This window comes from Malaclemys terrapin, chromosome 10 (assembly GCF_027887155.1).
Source record: "Malaclemys terrapin pileata isolate rMalTer1 chromosome 10, rMalTer1.hap1, whole genome shotgun sequence".
NCBI lineage: Eukaryota > Metazoa > Chordata > Testudines > Emydidae > Malaclemys > Malaclemys terrapin.
Window position 1 is genome coordinate 23,229,549 of NC_071514.1, and position 19,654 is coordinate 23,249,202.

Sequence of the window (19,654 nt, forward strand, 5' to 3'; positions counted from 1 at the left end):
CTGCCCTATGCTTCTTAAGTTTTGGTGGCGGTGCCAGGCCTATAGACATTTACAAGACTGCTCTAGGGAAACTCTCTCTTTAGCAAAGGACCCAAAAATTTGAACAAATTTAAATGGAAAATTGTTTGGTTTATTTTATTGTTTTGAGTTTGATAGAGGCTGAGTGCCACACAGATTTCCAAAAACTTGTGGGTGGGGATGTAACAGATGCATTGCTCTTGGGGGACATGTTCAGCTTGAGGTCAGATCAATTCACTATGTTTCTAGTTTTGAGAAGCGCTCCAATCAGCAAGCTTCCTGTACTATTCCATATGCTGTACTCAACCCGAGAACAACAAACGAAAAAGGATAATTTTAGTAACTGTGAATCTCTAAGATCTCAGGAACAACAAACCAATAGGGCTTTTAGAGACAGGCTGTTTCTAAAATTTTGGTATTTTGGGGTAGGGAGTTCCCACCTGCTCTGTTTCCTGTTTGTATTTGTCTGCCCATTCCTCAATTGTCTTCTTCTCAGACTGTGTTTGGTGCAGCTCCTTTCGAAGCTTGGTGATCTCCTCTTGGAGCATGTTCACACGGTTCGTGGCATTCTTAGCCTCCTCCTCACTCATGCGAAGCCTTTCCACATCACTCCGCAGCTTCTCGGTCTCTGTGTTGTACGTGGTTTCCAGGTTAGTTAGTTTCTCCAGCAGGGATTTGTAGTCTTTGTTCTTTGCAAAACACAATGCAGACATATTAGCATTTAGAATAGCTTTGGGGTTTGTTTTAATCAGAATGCTAGTGCTCGTGAAAGGTGCTATATTGACAGACTGAATCACTCTATTTATCCACAGAACAATTGATGCTTGGCCAGCAAGATCGCAGCTTCCAAACCTTCATGTCCTAGGTTAAAATCAGACAAAGCCCATGCATGCCCATCAACATACTTGTTTTCCATTCAACACCCTGAAAAAAGTGTATTGTGACAGGGGATGGATCACCAGATGATTATCTGTTGTGTTCATTCCCTCTGGGGCACCTGGCATTGGCCACTGTTGGAAGACAGGACACTGGACTAGATGGACTTTTTGTCTGACCCAGTATGGCCGCCCTTATGTATGGAAATGGTACATTATCTACTGATTCACATCTAGACTGATCCACTCTCCCCTCTATGGAAAGAGATATTTCTCCTAACTAAAGAAGAAAACTGATTCCTTTTAAAGAAAAATTCTGCTCCCAATAATCACTGTATTTTTCCAATGATTGCCCATAGTTCAAATATTGAGGCAGATGATGAGCAACTTCTGACCATTCACTCTTGGGGCATTTACCTGCTCATCAACTTTACGCTGCAGCTGCATGATCTTGTTCTCCATCCCAATATTGAGTTTCTTGTACCGTTCCACAGAGCGCGCCTCTATCTTCAGCTTCTTCAGTTCCCTCTTGGCCATCATACGCCTGTAGCAGCATTGCAGGTACACAATTGCCTTCAAGCTCCTATGGTAGCGCACACGAGCCAGCCAGCCCCGCACGTGCTTCTGAATAATAATGGCCTTGTGCTCTCGAAGCATCTATGTTTAAAAACAAAAACATTAGATGAAAAAGCCACACACAGTATTTATACAAAATTAACAACGTTCTGCAAGGAGAGATACATAGGTAATAACTAGAGACACATCCGTTTGAAAAGAGAAACTGCCGGTGAAGGGCAGCAGGAGAGGACCAAGGAATCACTATAAAAAAATAAAATAAATTAACCTAAGGAGCAAGGGAAGAAGATGTGGAAAAAAAACGAGAGAAAGCTAAAATGAAGGGAAAGAGATGGAAGGAAGGAACTGGGGACATTTGTATTGATGCGAGATCCCTGTTAATTACAAGAATATAGAATACCTATGAACAAAACATTAAATCCATCTCTAGAGTTCTAGGGATGACTAGATCTTGCTCTTACTATACCCTTTTATTATAAGGCCACTTAAATTGGTACATGGACAGATGGGTAAATTCAGCAACTTATTGTTTAGTCTCCCTACATATCTTCCAAATATATACACACATACATGAACCTCCTCTGCATTCAACAGTTGGTAGTAGCTTATCAAGTTGAATTCCAATTTCCATTCCCCCCCACACACCTTTTTTTCTTTAGTCATTCCTAACTTGTAGAAACTTTTTTTTAATGCTTTTCCATGCTTACTGTTTGGCTAAAGATCAAAGAAAATTGATGCAGCTTTTTTGAAGTTCTGCAAACATTAAAGGAATGCTTTCCTCCCCATTTATTCCAATTAGAAATTTTGCACCCTCCTAATTCCGGAACAGCTGATAGTGGAAATTTCAAAACATGGCTTGACAGTCTTTATTAAAATATAAAAACAATTCAGGTTTGAAGAAAAATGGGTCAGAATTGAAGTTATCATTGTTTTAGCTACCAATCTTTCACATTCAAACAAATGTTCTATTTACTCTTTGGACAGTTGAACTAAGGATGCTTTAGTGATTTCCAAGGTCTGGAGATCCTAAATTCCACAGGATGAGAGAGTTTAGCTCTAAAATGTTAGAATTAAAGGGTTTAGCTTCTATAGGGTAACGTGTGTGTCATATATTATGGACCAAAGTGATCTGTAAGGAGAGCTTGTCAATTAGTCACAGGAGGACAACTACACAATCTATAATCCCAGGACTGCAAACAAAGCCTGTTTCTTCCTGCAGCCATCCCAGGATCACAGGCCTTAATAAAATTCCTCCTTCACATCAATGCATCTGTCTTACATTTATCATTTGTTCCATCTGTGATGGGAGGAGTTTATAATAGGTAATTTCTAATTGTGCTTACTAAGGAGAATAATTAACCATAATTGCAGAACCATCCTTAGACAGGTAAGTTTGATTTATGGTGACTTCAGAAGTAATTTGCCATATCTTCAACAAGGGAATGTGACAGATTTATAAAATGTTGTTGTACTGTAGAAAAGGAATTGTGTACAAGAGTCACTCAACCAATTTCAGGAATCTAGAATGGTTGACTCATCTATTCTGCATATCCTGGGGATGGTTCTTAGCCTATATGTTGATGCAATGTACCTGTCAGTTTTATGAGGAAGCTCATTACTTTCTGAAGTTAATGTATATTTGAAAAACATCTGTCAGGCTAGTAAAAGACTCAATGTTTTAATATTTTTATATTCAATGGTAATATAAAACCTGGATTACAGTGCTCAGAATGCTAGCAGAAACAAAACAAACAATAATAATGTACACCATAAAATACATAGGATGTGTAACATGGCTGAGTGCAAGGGGAGAAATATTACTTTTCGGGCATTTCTGGCTGTTGATCGTTCCTTTGCACAACCTTCACATTAATGATAGGTTAGACTCTTATACTATATATGCATGGGTGTATGTATGTGTGCAACTACACACAAGCATGTATGCATACTTGTACATTTTTTCTTTAACACAAATCTAAAAATGTCCAGAAATTCCTTCAGTCCAATTCTTTTGATCAATAGAAGACAAGCATCTCAAACACAAGCAATGGCAGGCTTTTATGTTTACATCTACTAACTTGAGAAGAAGTACAACTCTGTAGGACAATTTCTCAGTGAATGATGAGTTGACCATTGAAAAACTCAATGCAAAACAATCTTTACAGATAGAATTGCTGTGCAAAATGTTGTATAACTCACAAAATCCCAATGTATCAGTAATTCTGCTTCCAGCCCTGTAAACATTTAAAAGCAAAGCCTAATTTCTAAAATGAGGGCAGTTAATTTTTCTTTAAACATAGTCACTTAATGTCATATCATCATAATTAGGACAGAATTCTATCAACCTCCCACGAAACTGAGATCAGCACAAGTAAATGAAAAAAGTGAAAAACAAAAAGAGAGCCAGGGCTTTAATCTTCTATTCTATCAGACAACAGCTCACTAATATCAAAATCAGCATCCTCAATCATCTTTTAGAGTTTGACAGAATCATAGAAATTAGGGATTAAGAAGAGCTACTAAGTCATCTGTGCATGCAATATTAATTTGGACTCATAATGACTGGCTGTCTGATCATTGTATCACATTATTCATATTTTCAAGTATCTTATTTCAGGCCATGCAGTGGCACTGAGTGTGTGCCTTAAGGTCTGACAATTTGTACAAAAACATTTTAGAGCGCATGGAAACACTTCAGAATGGGCTAACCCGGAGGTGCTTGGAAACAGCAATAATGAAACACTGGGTCTTCTTACCCTCTGGTATTTGTTCCTTGCTATGTAACCTCGTAAAAGTGACTGAAGCACAATAGTGGCAGCTTGCATGAGATGGTATCTTTTGCGAACCACATACATGCGCTGGAACTTCTGAATTAGGATGGCAGCCCTGGTTCTTCGCAAGAATTTGGCATAGCTGGCAAAGAAAAATGGTGAAAATGTTATTTACATCTATTATTTATAACCTCTGAATAACATTTTCCCAGTCCTATAACTTTACCCTCTTTCTTAAGAGCTACGTTTTCTACATATTCTACTCTAGATTATTTGCAGTATTGTCAATGGTACAATGTTTGCTTACTACTGTACTGCACAGCAGCATGGGAAAATTAAAAAATTAACCCTTAAAAGCCCCAGGTAGAGTTTACTCATCCTCAGAAAATTGCACTGGGGAACTGACATGCTCTTCTCAGTTTCTCATCACCTTCCTTCATTCTTTAAAGCAGCTTCCATTAATCAACTTTCCCTAACTCATTCCCCAACAGAAACAGTTCTACCCTTAATTCTTATACCTCCAGCAAGACCACTGAAAAGCATCCCAACTTAATTCCTTTCCTTTTCCCTCCCACCTCACCTCTGTATCTGCCTGCTTCCCTGCTCCAGCTGGTTCCCTCATCACCCACATCAGCCATCTACTCCTAGCTAGCCTGTCTCCCCTTTGTTGCATCCTGGCCTGAGGAATAGGTTTTCACTACTGGAGAGAGAGGCCACATTAGAAGGGCAGTGGAAAGTTAACAAGGTTTCGTGGCAGGAAAAGGGCAGGTCAGGATTCAGTCTAAGCAAGAGTCCTGCCTCACCCCACCTGCAGACTGACTGCCTCACTCTACTTTTCCTCTACTCTAACAAAGAGAGAACATGGACTGCTCTTAGGTGTTATCCAGCTGGGAAATAGCTACATCTTTCTGAAGGTCAAAACAAGCAGGTACTTCTCTTAGAGGAATGCACATTCTAGTCTATTTCCTTCATTACACAGAAAAACTAATTCCTAGTGATCAGCACAAGGAGACAGAAGGTGCTCTCACAGCTAAATGACCTAGTTAGAGGAAGGTGAACTGATGTAAGAGCAAGTGTCCCCAAGTGTGCTACTTACCATCGTGCCTGGTACCCTCTGACATATCTCTGAATGGTGATGGCTGCTTTCCTCATGCGCAGGTACTTCTTTCGCATCAGCCACCCTCGGATTGTCTTCTGGATGCGGATGCAGGCAACTCTCAGCTTATCTGCTCTTATTTTTTCCAGATAGGCTACTTGACCAGCCCGAAAAAATATTTTTGTCTTACCAAACTGGTACTTATCCTTGTCCTATTTTCAGAGGAAATATCTGATCAGTAACAGAATTAAACAATAGTGGATAAAAAAAGAAGACACAAAGGCTGAATTGAAAGCAGAGTCAGTAAAGAGGTAAAACTACCCATTTAGTATTTCAGCTAAATCTGTACTTTCATTAGCTAAGGAAGCTGATTTTTTTTTTTTTACCTTATTATGTTCTGTGCATAAATTTGTAGAATTAGCAGGGTTAGGGAATTGGAATCTTAAGGAATAATATATATGTGAGGATTGGTTACAACTTTATTCTATCAGGAAATATTTTCTGAACCAGAAAAAAAGTTTTTCTTTTTTTAAAAATGTGTGTAAGAACTGAAGACTGATATTTCCTTTGCCAAATATGGCTATATTTAAGGCACTTTGTTATCAGTTTTTACTGAAAAATCCCTGGGTTTAACAAAAGCTATTCTTTTTTTTTTAAAATCTGATTTTCACCCAAAACTTTGGACCACTCAGGTGCATGAAAATACTGATTATGTTAAGAAAATCAATACATTACATTAGTGAGGTGTGTATGTTAATAATAAATTAGTCTAAGTGTAAATGTAAGACTGTCTGTTAAATAAGGTAATATAGAAGAAGAGACATGCATACATGTAAGGACAGTTAATGTACAGTTCATGAAATAAACCATAGATTAAAAAAACACTGCTTTTAATTTTTAATACTCTTACTGTTCTCTATTTGTTACTTTTTTTCTGTCCTCCCATCCCCCAATATTAAACCCAATATTTACCCCAAAAAACTGGAAAGTAAAGTTTTACAACAATTTTCACCCACTTTGTAATAAACACCAATATACACCCAGGAAATTTTAAATAAAATATAAACCAAACATAAAGGGCCTTGTTTCTATTCAGGCTACAAAGATCAGAACAGTTGATATTTCTCATGAAACTGAGGAAAAACACTGGTGAAACTGATGAGACGAGAGGGAAAAAAATCAGTAATTGAAATGAGAATTAAAATAACTATATTTAAATTGATAATTCCTCAACAGTCAGTCTTAAGGTATATTACAGCGTACAAATGTTTTAGAAAGGATTTGAAAAGGTGACTTGAAATCTATTAGCCTGAGAACCAACCGTACTAGCCCAGGGGAAATATCTGTGCCCCCAAACTTGTGTATGGAATAAAACCAACGAGGCATAACGGACAGAGCACGTCGAGATGATTGCAGCACACCTGGAGGGCGAGGAAGGAAGGTGTGGGGGGAGGGGCTATGGGTAGTGGTGGAAAAACAGGATGAAATCTTGTGTGTGTACTTTGACTTGAAATTTACACACAAACACACAGGTGAAGCAATAACCTCAACTATTTAATAGGTACTATTGATTGTTATTTGATGTCAGTATGCAAGCACAGGAAGTGAAGCTGAAAGCTCCACCTGCTCCTATTGCTTTGAATGCTTTTAATAATACACAAGAAAAGGAATCTACTCGCATGATATGGATAGCATATGCACACAAGTGCATTTAATGGAATCTTGAAAACATAAACTGCATTCTATGCTTGTTTGATACTGACTCTGACCCTCAGCCAGCTAGGTGGCTTTCTGGTTTTAATTTCCATGGCAAGTCATCTGTGTGCTTTTACTTTTCCTCACCTATACCTTGCACTGAGTTATGATTAACCACCTTCTGGTTGAGAAATAAATGGGATCTTCTTTTGGAGCCTGTCTGTGCTGTGCATTAACCCTTAGTATACTGGCTAATCCCCAGGAACCCCAGTAATTTCTTATGTAACTCCAATGATTTTGTTTGTTTTATATGCAGAAGATTTAAGTAATAGCTAATTCTTAAATGTGAAGGGGAGCCAGCAGCTGGTGTTGTACTGGAAGAGGGGGAGCTGTTCACACTTGGGAGCAGGGATGGGTCAATACTCTTAGTCCTGCCTCTCCTGTGCTGGAAAGTCTCCTTCTTCTGCTGTTTATTTTCACCACTGCTCCCCTAGGCTGGAAACAGGCTACATGCATGAGAGCCGTCAGGGAGCTTGCACAGAGCATCTCTGTTTAGGAGAACCAGGGCAAGGAGGCAGCTGAGAGGTGGTAGGGAAGTGGCAGGATCTCACAGTGCTAAGTGGAATTAAGGAATCATAGAATCATAGGATTGGAAGGGAACTTGAGAAGTCATCTAGTCCAGCTCCAGGCCCTCAGTGCAGGACTAAGTATTATCTAGACCGGGGGCCAGATCCGGCCCGTCGGGACTTTGGATCCAGCCCGCGGGATTGCCACCCCCGTGGCGCTGCAGACCCTGTGCCGCTCCCAGAAGCGGCTGGCACCACATCCCTGCAGCCCATGGGGGAGAGGGTGCAGAGGGCTCTGCACACTGCCCTTGCCTGTGGGTCTCTCTCCCCGCAGCTACCATTGGCCAGGAACGGGGAACCACCATTTCCTGCACTCCTCCCTTCACCCCTGCCCTGAGCCCCCTCCCGCACTGTGCACCCCCTGCTGCACCCCACCCCTTCCCTGAGCCCCCTCGTGCAGCCCGCACCCCTCCTCTGCCTTAACCCCTTGTCCTGAGCCCCTTCCTGCACACCACACCCCCTCCCACACCCTAACCCCCTGCCCCAACCCTACATTCATGGCCCTGCATGCAATTTCCCCACCCAGATGTGGCCCTTGGGCCAAAGTTTGCCCACCCCTGATCTAGACCATCCCTGACAGGTTTTTGTCTAACCTTCTCTTAAAAATCTCCAATGATGGAGATTCCCTAGCAATTTATTCCAGTGCTTAACTAACCTGACAGGCAGTTTTTTCTAATGTCCAATCTAAACTGCCCCTGCTGCAATTTAAGCCCATTCCTTCTTGTCCTGTCATCAGAGGTTAAGGTGAACAATTTTGCTCCCTTCTCCTTGTAACAACCTTTTAAGTACTTGAAAACTGTTAAGGAGGTGGAAGGGTTTTTGTTTGGAAGAGGAAAGAGAGACTCTTGCATATTGGAATCCTCAGGATGATTACACCCCCAAGGTTAATACAACTTGCTGTTAAATTAAGTGAGACAGTCTCTCCATCCACCAGGGATTAAAATTGTTGTCTTCCCAGCCCCTGCTAGACCGGAGAATCAACCCCCCATCCCCCACACAACAACACTGGAGTGACTTACACTCACTGAAGCAACATCCCATTTTTATCTGACAATAAAAAGAATTGTTGATCTTTAATAGCAGCCACAGCCTGATGCTTCTATCTAAAGCTTCAAAAAGAAAGGTGAATGTCACCCAATCCAGCAAACAATAGAACACTCAGAGAGACTAGGATTTCCTAAACTAGTATTGGCTGCTGTTTGAAGTCCCTATCAACTAATAATAACGTATGACTATTTTCAAATTTGTAGAGCGAGAGCAACACATTTTTAAAAACTATCTGTATAATTCAGGATTCCAAGCAATATTTATAGTAGGGCTTTCAAGTGATTAAAAAAACTCATCGCGATTAATCACACTGTTAAACAATAATAAAATACCATTTATTTAAATATTTTGGATGTTTTCTACATTTTCAAATATACTGATTTCCAGGACAACACAGAATACAAAGTGTATAATGCTCACTTTATATTTATTTTTGATTACAAGTATTGGCACTGTAAAAAAACAGAAGAAATAGTATTTTTCAATTCAACTAATACAAGTACTGTAGTGCAATCTCTATCATGAAAGATGAACTTACAAATGTAGAATTATTTAAAAAAACTGCATTCAAAAATAAAACAATGTAAAATTTTAGAGCCCGCAAGTCCACTCAGTCCTACTTCTTGTTCAGCCAATCACTCAGACAAACAAGGATGGTTACCATTTGCAGGAGATAATGCTGCCTGCTTGTTTACAATGTCACCTGAAAGTGAGAACAGGCATTCACATGGCACTGTTGTAGCTGGCATTGCAAGATATTTACGTGCCAGATGCACTAAAGATTCATATGTCCCTTCATGCTTCAACCATGACATGCTTCCATGCTGCTGACAGGTTCTGCTCGATAACAATCCAAAGCAATGCAGACTGACGCATGTTCATTTTCATTATCTGAGTCACACGCCACCAGCAGAAGGCTGATTTTCTTTTTTGGCGGTTCGGGTTCTGTAGTTTCTGCATCGGAGAGTTGCTCTTTTAAGAATTCTGAACGCATGCTCCACCTCATCCCTCTCAGATTTTGGAAGGCACTTCAGATTCTTAAACTTTGGGTCGAGTGCTGTAGCTATCTTTAGAAATCTCACATTGATACCTTCTTTGCATATTGTCAAATCTGCTGCGAAAGTGTTCTTGAAACGAACAACATGTGCTGGATTATTATCTGAGACTGCTATAACATGAAATATATGGCAGAATGCGGGTAAAACAGAACAGGAGACATACAATTCTCCCCCAAGGAGTTCAGTCACGAATTTAATTAATATATTTTTTTTTAAATGAGCATCAGCAGCATGGAAGCATGTCCTCTGGAATGGTGGCCGAAGCATGAAGGGGCGTATGAATGTTTAGCATATCTGGCATGTAAATACCTTGCAATGCCAGCTACAAAAGTGCCATGCAAATGCCTGTTCTCACTTTCTGGTGACATTGCAAATAAGAAGAGCACAGCATTATCTCCTGTAAATGTAAACAAACTTGTTTGTCTTAGCGATTGGCTGAAGAAGAAGTAGGACTGAGTAGACTTGTAGGCTCTGAAGTTTTAAATTGTTTTGTTTTTGAGTGCAGTTATTTAACAAACAAAATCTACATTTGTAAGTTGCAATTTCACAGCAAAGAGATTGCACTACAGTACTTATATGAGATGAATTGAAAAATACTATTTATTTTGTTTATCATTTTTACAGTGCAAATATTTGTAATCAAAATAACATACACTTTGATTTCAATTACAACACAGAATATATGAAAATGTAGAAAAACATCCAAAATATGTAATAAATTTCAATTGATATTCTATTGTTTAACAGTGCAATTAAAATAGCGATTAATTTTTTTGAGTTAATTGCGTCCATTAACTGCGATTAATTGACAGCCCTAATTTATAGGTTTTAAAAGCTACAATTCTACTACCAGAATCAGCTTCTCCAACAAATTTTTGCATGTCTGTTTTCTGTCACTAAGGACATCTTTTTGCTTCATCAGGACACGGTAGCGGCTGAAGAACTCTTGATACGTCCACCTATACCAAGAAACAGAAAGGGTGTTAGCCATATAATGGAAACCTCTCTCAATGAAAATGCCTCTTCTGAAAACAATCTGAAAAATGGCAAACCTACCTTGAGGGGAAGCCAGCTGCGCTGATCCGGATAGTTTCCAGAACACCACAAGCTCTGAGCTGCTGAACTGCCCGCTTTTCATCAAACCTATATAAGAAAACAAAACGTCTGTCAAATGGCAGACTTTCTAAGTGAAGCTCTAGCCAAGTTTTGTATGAGAACCTAAGTTCAGAAATGGTGACAACGTTAGAAATGCAAACTAGTAGATTTCAGTCAAAGAAGTTGTCATGAGTACAGATTCCTTAGGAGCACAAGTTTTGAATCAAATTCAAAATGAAAATCATGAAATTGTGGGTATCCTTCTCAGACAGCATAAAGGAGAAATACAAAGCAGTCAGCTAATCATTTTCTCTCCATCCAGCCCCAAACAGCTGTTATTATCATGTTTATTCCAAGACACACTATTCTACTCCTGAGTGATGTGTACTATGTTCTCAGAGACCATTTATGAACCAACGTACGTGAATGGAAACTTGAAGTCATTGGGCTTAATACAACGCACGTAGTGTGGAGTTGTAGCATTAAGGGTTTCCATCAGCAGATGAAGAGAGTTCCGAAACTGTAAAAAAAAAAAAAAAAAAAAAAAAAAAAGGGAGAAGGGAAATCAGAATACGATGAAACTCAGTCTTGTTTGAAATGATCTCAAATGGGGACTTTTTGTGTTAGATAAAAGAGGTTGTCTAGAAAAATCCAACATAAAGCCAAATTTCAATAGAGCAGTTTGGTTATGTGCTGCCCCAGTGTATGCATCCATACTATAAATTCTGGAAGCAATTCATATACACTGCAACACTCGTGTGGAATCAACGGCAATCATATTGCCATACAATACACAAATGCTTGAGTTTCCTATGACAAATGCAACCATACAAGCTGATTTTCAGAGGTGCTGAACTCCCATTGTCTTCAAGTGAAGTTGGTGGGAGCTCAGAACCCTTGAAAAATCAGGGTAACCAGGGATCAGATTTTCTCAGGGGCTCAGCATCAAACATGCTAAACTCTTTTGAAAACATGGTCACTTAGATTGGGAGTTGAGTTCTTTTGACAATCTGGCCCTGTGTGTTTTATCTGGCCCTAACACCGTATGCGGTCCAAATTATAAGCTATAAGCAAGCCTAATGGTTACTATCTTGGTTAGATGATCAAGTCCTTTTTAAGAGCAGCCATCCTATATCACTGTGTACAGTAAACTGCTGCTTTCTTACGTGGTTATGCAAGGCTGGGAGAGCAGGTCTTCATGAAAGTATCATATGTGAACATGAAGTACTCCACATACAAAAAATTTAAAGCAGTATACATGCTCAAACATAGCCTACTTCTCTTACATGGACTGCATAGTTTTTGCTGAAGATTTCTATCAATATTCTAGCAATCCTGGTATCCCATCCTTAATCAAGGTCCTACTGCCAGTTTGTTGGCGATGCCTGATGGAAGCTAAAGATTCCCCAACACTTAAAAAGAAAAAGCTAGTGGGATAAACCGAACCTATTGCTGAGAGCCATGACGGTGACTTTCCATCTGAACCAACACTCCTGAGCAGTGATCACAAGAAACCGCTGCACAGTATGAGCCCAATAAGACACTAGAAGGGGAGGGGAAAAGATTATTCTAATAGAAATAGTCACTGGTTCAACTCACCTGATGTCCCACAGTTTTCTTATGTTCCTTGCTTGCTTGGCCTGGTTTGGCCTTGGCGGGTTTTACAGCAGTGCGAGACAGCAGCGTGCGACCTGAAGGGGTTGCTGAGGTGGGACTAAGGGCCTTCTCCTCATCCTGAAACAACTCTGACAGCATCTTAAACTGGTGGAGAAGTAGGAAAAACAAGTTACCTCTCAGAATCAGGGGGTGAGTATTCTAGAAGGGAAGAAGTGCTGTCTAAGGGTCATGCAGGGGTCTGAGAAGGAGGATGTTGGGTTCTTTTTCCTAGCTCTGAGTGGCTGTGTGACCATGACACAGTGAACAAACCATTTAATCTAGAAATGGGTATAATTGTACTAGTCTGCCTCAGACAGATTTTAGGCTTAATTGATTATTTATAGTGCCGCTTAAGATCCTTAGATGTAAATAGCAGAGTACTGATGCTGAGGTACAAAGAATGAGTGGTATTATCTTCTATAGGTATCTAAGATGGTTAGAATCCTAGCTTATTTTCTGTAAACAGTTTTCTTTTCTTTTGGTGGGGGGGGAGATGGGACAGAGTAAGACAGAGCATACACATGCATGATCAACGTGAGGTGTGCAAGCGTGTGCTGATTTAATGATAAAATTGTTTGTATTTCTGGGTGTCTTAGCGTCAAATTCTAGCTTGACTTGAGTCTTGTGCATAGAGCCAGCAATAGCTTCACAGCTCAGCCAGTCTGTGACATTGTCACAGGTTGGCAATGCCTTTAAGGGTAATTGGGCTCAGGCATATTTCTGTCACATTAGCCATCCCACCCCCGCTCCCTTGCTTCCCCCAGCTGGTCCTGATTAGCTCCACTCTATCTGGCAATCAACAAGAATGGTGAAAGAACCTGCACAGACTTCCCAAGCAACCCCTGGGACCCAACTCTGGTCCCCTTCCCTCCCTCACAGCAACTGTAAACGACAATGACCACAAAATGTAACTCTGCTATAATAGCAACCTGAAACAATACACCTCTATCCCGATATGACGCTTTCCTCAGGAGCCAAAAAATCTTACCGCATTATAGGTGAAACCGCGTTATATCGAACTTCCTTTGATCCGCCGGAGTGTGCTGCCCCGCCCCCCCAGACCACTGCTTTACTGCGTTATATCCGAATTAGTGTTATATCGGGTCACGTTATATTGGGGTAGAGGTGTAGTAACTATACAGGCAACTACAGATAATGCTTCCAGGTAGATAACATGTAGCATCTCAGAAACATTGCCAGAATAAGGAAACCTGAGCCCTTCTAGCTATGAATGAATAATCTTTAAACTAACATGTGTTCTCTTATTCCCAAGAAATAGGAACATTACATTTTCAGTAACATAAAGCAATTAGCTAAGTATGGCCGACAAGGAACGATCACTAGTTGCCTTATCAAATTTGATGAGTGTGCACCATGATCAATGAAATAGTCCGTGCAACTGTACCAGAATGAACTGTACCAGAGTGATGCAGTCTGCTAGCCCAGCATTCATGCCATTTCTATAGCATCATGTGTTTTAAAAAGGATGTAGCTGTCCAGGGCAATATAAAGTTACAATATGGGGGCCAGAAGAAATCTGAAATTCTTGAACTAAGAGTAAAGATGAGTATCAACTGCCTAGATCTCTAAGACTTATCCAAGTCATTTCATACAAACTGTGTGGGTCTATATCAGTCAAGTAAGGAAGCCCATTGTGATTTGAATCTTAATAAGCTTCATCCAGATGAATCTGCTACTGGCACGAACACAAAAAAGTGTGTGTCCTTCCTTGGCTTTTCATTGCTGATGGGCCAATGTTTCTAAGGAATCAAATATATGAGGCTCATTATCCCCCTCAGGTGAAGATCTGAGTTTAAAATGTTCAACTTAATTTAAAAGTCACCATTTTCAAAGGCATCTTCTGCTATTGTGTGTGGAAACGGGGGGCAACACATGGCAATTCTTTACCATTGGAACTGAAGGATCAAAGTAAAGATAGTACATATGAATAGGGCACTACTAAGGGAGTCTTCATTGTTTTTTCCTGGCTCAGCACCTCTCTTGGTTTCACAGGGCACTGGCAGTGCTCAAAGAGAAGAAAAAACACGGATCAAAGGGCAGACAAGTCATGTGGTAGGAAACAAGCAAGCATTTTTCATTTCACATGAATTTTTCGGATGATCTTACAGACATGCTGCTAACACATGCCAGCAGCAAGCATGAAAACTGAGAACTCTCACATATTACTTGTGTGACACATGCACTGGAATAAAACATGCTCAAATAAGTGTCATGGACCAATTTCTAGAGCGGGCTAACATTTCAAGTTGTGCATTACATAGCCCTTCTAGGGAAGCATGCATGCCGTGCACTTTGAGTAGACCAGACTTTCTCCCCAACATCATAAATCCCTAGAAGCTGTAATGATGCAGAGGTAAGCAATTATTAGAATTATAAGTGATGCACTAGATTTTAGGTTTACCTTCTGTTGAATATGTATGTCAAACCCAGAAAACAGCAGCAACAACAACAAAAAAAAGTAGATTAAAATCAGGAATTAAACCAGAAAATGGAAAGCTACTGTGAAGAGTTACTAATAATTAAGGCTGCCTGAAAAACTTCTAAAGAAACATTTTTCGACTGGATAATGGGGTTTCCACCAAAATATAAAGTTTCTGCGGGGAAAAATTGATTTTGGTGGAATTTCCATTGGGAAAAATCAAAACATTTCATTTCAGGTGGGACTGGATCAAGCTGACATTAATCTCTGCATCTGCCTGAGCTGGCACCATGCTTTATGGGAGTTACAGCTCCAGATCCCTCATGCCCCCATTCTTCCCTGTGGGCCATGCTCTCCAGCCACACTAGATCCCCCATGATGCCCGACAGTCTCTTCCTGTGGCTGAGGCACCGTGGCTGGGCAGCAGTGCCCAGAGGGGAGAACAGGGGCATGACAGATCCACAACCACAACTCCCAGGAGGCACCACAGCAGTTCACATGGTCACAGAGGTTAACATCGACCTGAAATGAAACATTGCTGAACAGAAAATGTTTGTACCTTCTCATTCCATAAAAAGTTTAGATATTTCAACTTTGTATGTCAATTCAGGATGTAAACAAATGACACAATACTGGAATTTCCCATGGGATGGCTATCAGCTGCATTAATGATTGTATGGGTATTATTCCAACCTGTCTGGAGCTCTTCAGCTAGCAAATTCCTAATAGCTGTCATCAGGAAGTACATTTTGTACTTGCATTTTCATTTCAGAAGAGAAATAGCTAGCATCCCTACCATTAAGAGAAAGTAGCCCTTCTCCAACAGTGAGCATGTCACTCATTATACCTTGGTGTAATATTTTAAAGTTTTTAAATGGGATAGTCCCATGGAGTTTAAAAATAAAAAACACCTTCAGCGATCAGTAAATTCTCCAGCCAATGTAAATTTTCCTGCTTTACTGGGTTCTCGCTTTGATTTGGCTTTGGAACAGGTACATAGGGGCAACCTGACTCTCTTGTAGAGTTGTTTTATGTTTAATTGGTCTGAACAGATAAGAAAATTCTGTTTTCACAAAACATTTAAAAATCAAAAGGTGTGCAGTTTAGAAGGGAAACAGTCAAGCCTTCCTACACTATTCTGATCCATCAAGATCCCTTGATATCTTCCAAAAAGCCCAAGCAAAATTTACAGCGAAAATATTGAAAATGCATGCAAGGCTAAAAGTAAAAAAATATTCCAACCAGCAAATCAGCAAACATACCAAGCCAATTTCTAATTTGTGGTTTTCAAAACAAATGTTCCAATCCCATTCCATTAAAATCTATGGCTAAATACAGACAGACTTCAATGGGAGTGAGATCATGCCCCATAGCTTTCTAAATACGTACAAATAACTAAATAAATAGAAACTATAGCCAAGTGGAGAGGGCCATTTACACTCGGGGGGAGGGGGAGGGGAGGAACAACTTTAGTTTCTAAAGCTTATATAAAAAAAGCTGACCTTTAACTTGACATCCCATAGCAGGGGGGAAAAAAAAAAAAATATCAATCCTCAACACTAACCTTACTTGATTTTAGGACCTTGATTTGTTCTTCATAAACTGTGTCTTTGTTCTTTTCCAGAAAGCCTTCACACTGATATTCCACCTAAAAACACAAAAATGTGATTTTTTTCCCCCCCTCAAAAAACTAATTAGGAGTTCATTTTTGCAGGATTCACCAGTTGTAACCTGTGAAATTAAAGAGTTTCCTATTCATGTTGTTTAAAATATCAGTCACTGAATACATGCTTGCATGACAAACACTGCTTGTAAGAAAGGTTACTTTCTAATAAAAATGGAACTTTAAACCACAAAATATGCATAACTGCTGTAATTGTATTAAACCAGACAAAGTGCACATGTGCAGAGATGCCTTTGCTGAGACAGTGTAATTGAGAATCTGGGCTGAGCCACTTCATCTCCTTGTGCTTCAGTTAACATAGCTGTAAAATTAGATAAAAGCCAGACCTCGCTGAGAAATAGATATCCCATCTCATGAGATAGGTAAAACTGGTCACACTGCTGAAGCCAGCTGCACAAAGGTCTTCATCTGCATTCAAATAGGCAACTGTCTTCAGCAGTAATTATAGGTATGTATTCTTCAAAAGACAACAGACTCTATAAATGATAATGATCCCCACTTCTTAATTCATTCCTCTATTGCAGGAAGATTGACTCTCTTGGACTTAAAGAAAGGCTGCAGGCCTCAAACTAAAACTGATCAGAGATGACCTACCTGACCTAAGAATGGGTGGGAAAAAAAACCAATTGCCCCAAATCCAGAGAATAGAATTTTAAAAATACAGAGATAGTAAGAGATATTTATTTGTCTGTCTCTCTCAAACTAACCCCAGGAAGACAGGGATTGCATCAGCAGCAGTCTAGCTGTTCACTGAACAAGAATGACCTCTTTAGTAACTTTGCTATCAATAGGCCGGGATCAAGAGTTGGAGATGAATGCCCTCTTTCAAAAAGGAACTTCACTGGTTTTGTCTCTCCAGGCTACACGTCTCTAGATGGAGCATCTGCTCACAGTCATCTTCTCTTCACTGAGAACTTCGCCATACCCATTTAGTAACACACCGGCATCAAAACTATTCCCATAGCTGAGGCAAAAAAAAAATCCCCAAATTCCTCTACACAAAAACAATGCTCTCTATGCTCATTAGCCATTAAGGAACAAACTCTGATCAAGTCACTACAATATTTACTAAGGTGAACTTCACCTCTGTGCACAGGGTCCACACAAAAACCATCCACCATTTAAGCCCTATTTTGAATTTCACCCTATTTTTTTAACATTAAAATGAGTCTTCCCAACTGAAAAAAATACCACTAGAGGGAGGCAAAGAGCTCTATGTATTCCTTCAGGAAACAACCAAGTTTACAAACCTTGCCAGCTAAGACCCCTATTATGGGTTCTCCTCCCCGTTCCAAAATGTTGTATATGTTAACTTGTACATATATGAAAGACTAAATGGCTTAACATTGGTAATTCCTCAGTCTTGCATGTGCTTTTGACTTCCACAGCCCGGGACTTCCCCAACCTGAACTATACTATTCAGTATAGAGTTCAAAGCATATTTTAAACAGCCAGGCTCGATGTATTTTACAGTATGTAAAGAGTTTAATGCATTATCTTTTTGCTCTTTCATCATTTTCAGCAGAGAAATGGCTCATGCATCAAGCATAAGCAGTCTCTTAACTATTTGCTATTATCAAGGACATGTTGGAGAACAGGGGCGAAGCAGAGTCTCACCTTTTTCTAGGCATAAATTCAAGTACATGAGAGGAAACAAAGTGAGGTCAAATAAAGACCACAAATCCACATGCAGACTCAATTTTTTTTTTTTTTACAAAAATAAATAAATAAAAATTTAAAAATACTTCTTTTTTTTCTTTCAGTTTCTAGACTTTTTTTTTTTTTTTTAAAGGTTTCTAGGCTGCTCAGCAAATTTAAACATGTGGTAAGAACCGGTCTAGCAAAATACATTTCAATGACCTACTTTGTCTTCCAGGTCATTAAAGACAGCTGCTCTCACTCACCAGGTGAAAAAAAGAAAAGCACATGTTGCTCCAGTGTTTTTGACTCTTTGTCAGCACACTGAGATGACAACAGATTGAGGTTGTGTTATGGTGACTGTTCAACTGAGCAGATATTGACATAAACATGCAGTAGAAATACACATAATAGGAGAACTGATGTTGTAAGATTACATTGTGGTATATAAATAAATTAAGGTGTAATCGTTCAAAGGAAGGATGGTCTGTGGTTAAAGCATGGAACTAGGAACTGGGAGATCTTTTTCGTCTTCCCACCTCTGCCACACACTTGCTCTGTGACCCTGGGCAAGTCACATCTCCTTTCTGCTTTAGTTTCCCATCTGAAAGATGGGGAGAATAATATCTACACCGCAGAAGGGTGTTCTGAGACTGCAAGCATGCTGACATCCTTGGCTATATAAGTACAAAGTGGTTTTCAGGGACATGCTGCATTCAGAACCGGAAGTTACTGCTAGTAACTGTCGCTTATATTGAACACCCTAAATAATTCTAACTTTGACATAGAAATAATATATATCTGTACACAGAGTTATGTGCAAATATTGCAGAGGGAAAAAAAAATCCTTACCTTGTCAGCAAAGTGTTGTATGATAAAAGCTTTGTTTGACATACGTGGTTTTTCGAAGAGTGCACATTTCTTCAAATGTGTATTATACAATTTCTGGGCCCAAGAGTCATCTGATCCTTTAGGCATCTGCATAAGAGAATATAAAACACCATTTATACCATCTTGTGGCCCTTTTAGAAGTGAATAATACCAGAAAGATGGTTCTGTGATAATGGGGGACAACACTTTGCATTCTACTTCAAACTTAAGCTCTTTGCTAAACTGAAGATGAAAAGCCAGTAACTAATTATGGGTCTGACTCTACAGTTAACACTGAGTGTGCTGTTTATTACTGCAGGTAGCACCACTGGGACTACTCTCAGCAATGTTTCTGGGAGCAGGCTGTACCCAAGTTACAGACACTCTGAATAGAACAGGGGGAAAGAAAAAAAAGAGGGGGTCAAGATAAATATAGTCTATTAACAATGTTTCAGTGCAGTATATCTGGAAGCAGAAAGTCATGTATTATACACAAGACAGCTTCTTAT

At 39.7% G+C, this 19,654-nt stretch overlaps 1 protein-coding gene across 5 annotated transcripts in view; it reads right to left on the reverse strand.

Moving 5' to 3' along the window:
• Positions 1 to 19,654, reverse strand: part of MYO5A (myosin VA) — a 193,597-nt gene that overhangs the window by 41,851 nt on the left and 132,092 nt on the right. For all 5 annotated transcript variants that reach the window (XM_054042993.1, XM_054042989.1, XM_054042992.1 and 2 more), the window contains exons 13-22: positions 19,128 to 19,253; positions 16,518 to 16,601; positions 12,457 to 12,618; positions 11,280 to 11,377; positions 10,819 to 10,905; positions 10,613 to 10,721; positions 5,337 to 5,548; positions 4,226 to 4,382; positions 1,311 to 1,550; positions 459 to 707 (exon numbers count right to left, since the gene is read on the reverse strand). In XM_054042993.1, the coding sequence (XP_053898968.1) occupies positions 459 to 707; positions 1,311 to 1,550; positions 4,226 to 4,382; positions 5,337 to 5,548; positions 10,613 to 10,721; positions 10,819 to 10,905; positions 11,280 to 11,377; positions 12,457 to 12,618; positions 16,518 to 16,601; positions 19,128 to 19,253 (1,524 nt within the window). The remainder of the gene's footprint in view (positions 1 to 458; positions 708 to 1,310; positions 1,551 to 4,225; positions 4,383 to 5,336; positions 5,549 to 10,612; positions 10,722 to 10,818; positions 10,906 to 11,279; positions 11,378 to 12,456; positions 12,619 to 16,517; positions 16,602 to 19,127; positions 19,254 to 19,654) is intronic.